The 3369-nt window shown below is 37.9% G+C and overlaps 1 protein-coding gene across 1 annotated transcript; it reads right to left on the bottom strand.

Moving 5' to 3' along the window:
- Positions 1–467: 467 nt before the first annotated feature.
- On the bottom strand, positions 468–2808 carry gsc (goosecoid). The gene is made up of 3 exons (XM_043262495.1): positions 2044–2808; positions 1482–1741; positions 468–649 (listed from the first exon to the last, which is right to left on the bottom strand). Exons 1-3 carry the CDS (start codon positions 2357–2359, stop codon positions 503–505), a joined length of 723 nt encoding a protein of 240 aa, XP_043118430.1. The 5' UTR covers positions 2360–2808; the 3' UTR covers positions 468–502.
- Positions 2809–3369: the final 561 nt, after the last annotated feature.

Here is a 3369-nt window from a genome sequence, read left to right on the forward strand (position 1 = left end):
TGTTTTAAATAAATACGAAAAATCGAACATTTTAGATATTACTTTAATATTTGCTTATGTTCCTTTTTGTTTTCAGGCGGCATAAAACGTCGATTTAATCAATGTTAAAATGTATCGTCCTGCCGTCGTACATCGTCTTTAGTTACAGCCCACTCCAGAACATCTTATTTAGGTAGGCTGTGTCTTATTACGACAAAACTTAAAAAAAACGTTTTCTGTATACTTCAGGAAATATTACTATGGCCAGAATCCACTTATTTTGTGTAAATTTAAATTAATATAAATAACAATATCATTGTTAAAGGTAACATTTACTATACATCTGTGCAACAGCATGACAACACATTTCACTCCTACTCACATGGTACTTTACAATATGTACATAAAGTCCGAATCATATTTGTGCAAGATTTTCCGGTCTTATATTATATATATATATATATATATATATATATATATATATATATATATATATATATATATATATATATATATATATATATCAGCTGTCGGAATCCACGTCACTTTTGCCCTCCTCGATTTTCTCCGTGGTTTTCGCGGATTTGTTCCATTTCTGTGAGTTTTCTGATTCCTCTGACGACGACCTTTTCTGTCTTCTCCATTTTGCCCGTCTGTTTTTGAACCAAACCTAAGCGAGGAAAAATGTCAAATGAATAATATTTCAGCCATATGGAGAAGGGAAAAAAACACGTGACGCGAAAGGCCGAGTTAATTTGCTAGTGTGCTAATTATTCAACGACTTTTAGTTTGTGATAAATCTATGGCAGCACTTTTCTGTTGAGGTTCGTCTCGCGCAGCTCATGCTGTAGCCCGCTTTGGCGCCAGACGCCGTGACCCACTCGTCAAATATCTTACGTTATACACTACACGCCTAACGATTTTGTAATCTATGCGCATCTAGAATAAAATGATTAATAACGACAGTGCCGACACTGATTTGACGGAGGTGGAAGGTGAACTGTTGCTATTCCAAGTTAACACGACTTCTAAGCGCATTGAGGTTAAATGTAACTTTTGCAGTTGCTAAGGTTTCGTGCAGTCTGAGTGTATTTAGCTTATTTATAGGCAATTTATTTATATTTATAACTTGTCACAATTTTCTGTCATTTTAATATTAGTCATTTTTTCCCATTCATCACATAAAGTTTAGTGATTTTTTTTAACAGTGATGTGTGTAACTAAAATACAATTTGTATAAACCATGCGGGCTTCGATTAATAATTCGTTCACTAAAATGGAATTAAATTTCCACATGCGAACGACCAAGGCCACTCAATGATTAACGTAGCAATTGCACGGTGAAATTATAGGCAGCTTCAAAAAACATAGGTTAAGCAGGCCTGCACGCATCGCATTAACTATTACTGGGAACTTCAGCATTTTTATTTAATTATTGTATATATATAAAATAAGGTAAACTCTGTCGTTTACACTGTGGACGATAAATTGATTTCACTCACCTCTACTTTCTCTTCGCGTAGGTGCACCTTTCGCGCCAATTGCTCTCGCGTGCCAACATCAGGGTATTTGGTTTCCTGAAAAAGGTTCTCCAGTGCCTCCAGTTGCTCGTCGGTGAAAATGGTTCGGTGTCGTCTTTTACGCCGACAGTGTAACTGGTTGAGGAGCTGTAGTTCGGTTCTGGATAAGGTGCCCACGTTCATGTACGACATCATCTGATGTGGGACTGGAGAAATAAGTACTGAACCGGCGCTGTCATAGCCTGAAAATCAAATCAGTGTAGCCTGTTAGAGTACACTCAATACATATAATATTTCAAATGCAATGAGTTCTTCAAAGAACCATCTTCTTACCCCTTTTTTCTTTTCTTTTTTTGAGAGTAAATGTTAGGCTACACTATAGGTTCGTCAGATAATTGTACTCTTTCATAATAATATATTAAAAAAGGTTGTGCTACAAAAAACAACTGGAACGAAATTCAACATGCAGTTTACTAATAGGATACTTAACATTCGCGATTATAAATGCATCAACCGTAGAAAGAAAGAAATAAAATGAGCATACCTGTAGGAATACACGGGCACTGTTGCGAGCCGAGAGTCGGTATTGCGCCACAGCAAGCTGGTCCAGTCGGCCCCTGGACATGAAGTTGTCCATAGTAGTAGTTGTTGTAGCCTATCCTGGTTCCATTTACCGACTGTAAGTTAGGAGCTGGAGGTCCGGTGTGTGAATAAAGTCCATTAAAATCGCCAGCTGCTGTGTACAAGGATTCCGTCAAGTTGGAGAACACAACCGGAGCATTCCGATGGAGCAGAACCGAGTCCTTGCAGCTGGGTCTCCCTGCCAAGATGCTGTCGATACTAAACATCCCAGCGGGCATCACAAGCGAAAAGATGTTTGAGACTTTGTGCCAACAGTACTTAAATATTCGTGTAGTCCTTTTTAAAAATCACGGGTTACCCTCATAGTCGCAAAAAAAGCGAGTTCTCAGAGCGTTTTTCCGTTTGGAAAGAGTGACCGAGCGCAACAGATTCAGTGAGTCGTTTGCGGCTGAGCTGAACCTCCTGCTCCGTTTTATACCCCGCTGACGTCACTGAAGGATTTGTGAATGACTTCTCAAATAAGAGATTGGCTGGGCTTAAGGTTAGCACACAATGGCGTGAAAACCGCCGATCTGTGTATTGAGAATTAATTTGATTAAGTTATTTGCTGACTTCAGAAACAAATAATTTAGTTCCAGCCTGCACTTTTAAAGAGCTACCCGCATGAGTCAATCAGATTAATTCTGTCAACAAAGACACGTATAATTTGCCTGTAAATTGATGTGTATTTTCATGTCCTCTTTTTACAGAAAAATATGGATTTTGTTTCTCCCTAAAGTACTTTAATTTATGCTTAAATGCGACAGTGTGGACGAATGGAACATTGACTTCATCTCTTCTCCAAACTCAGATTTTGAGTTCAAGCAGGTGAGCTTCGTTCTTATGTTGATATTTATTTATTATTATTTTTTTAATTAAGCTTATTATAACAACTAAATCGCCAGGCACTTCTATCAAACAACGTGTCTTTGAATCTCTAAAACTGAGAGGTGTTGTAACACGGAGTCAGGTAAACCGATTTTGAACCGATTAGAAATGATCTACGGGGTGAAATCATGTGTCCACCAGCCTCCTGAGGTGACCGAAGTAGTCGAGAGTCTCCGTGTGAAAATATAAATGATTTGCAGGTAAAACCAATTCTGAGATAAGACAGTAGTACATAATCTGTCTAGTTTATTAGCTATGTTCAATCTAGCCGTCTAATTTAGAATTTGATTCGCGATCATTTTAATGGGTGTTAAATGACAGGTATCCTATCATCTGAAAAAGCAGGTTTGATAACATTCAC

This window comes from Puntigrus tetrazona, chromosome 17 (genome assembly GCF_018831695.1).
Source record: "Puntigrus tetrazona isolate hp1 chromosome 17, ASM1883169v1, whole genome shotgun sequence".
Classification (NCBI taxonomy): Eukaryota; Metazoa; Chordata; class Actinopteri; order Cypriniformes; family Cyprinidae; genus Puntigrus; species Puntigrus tetrazona.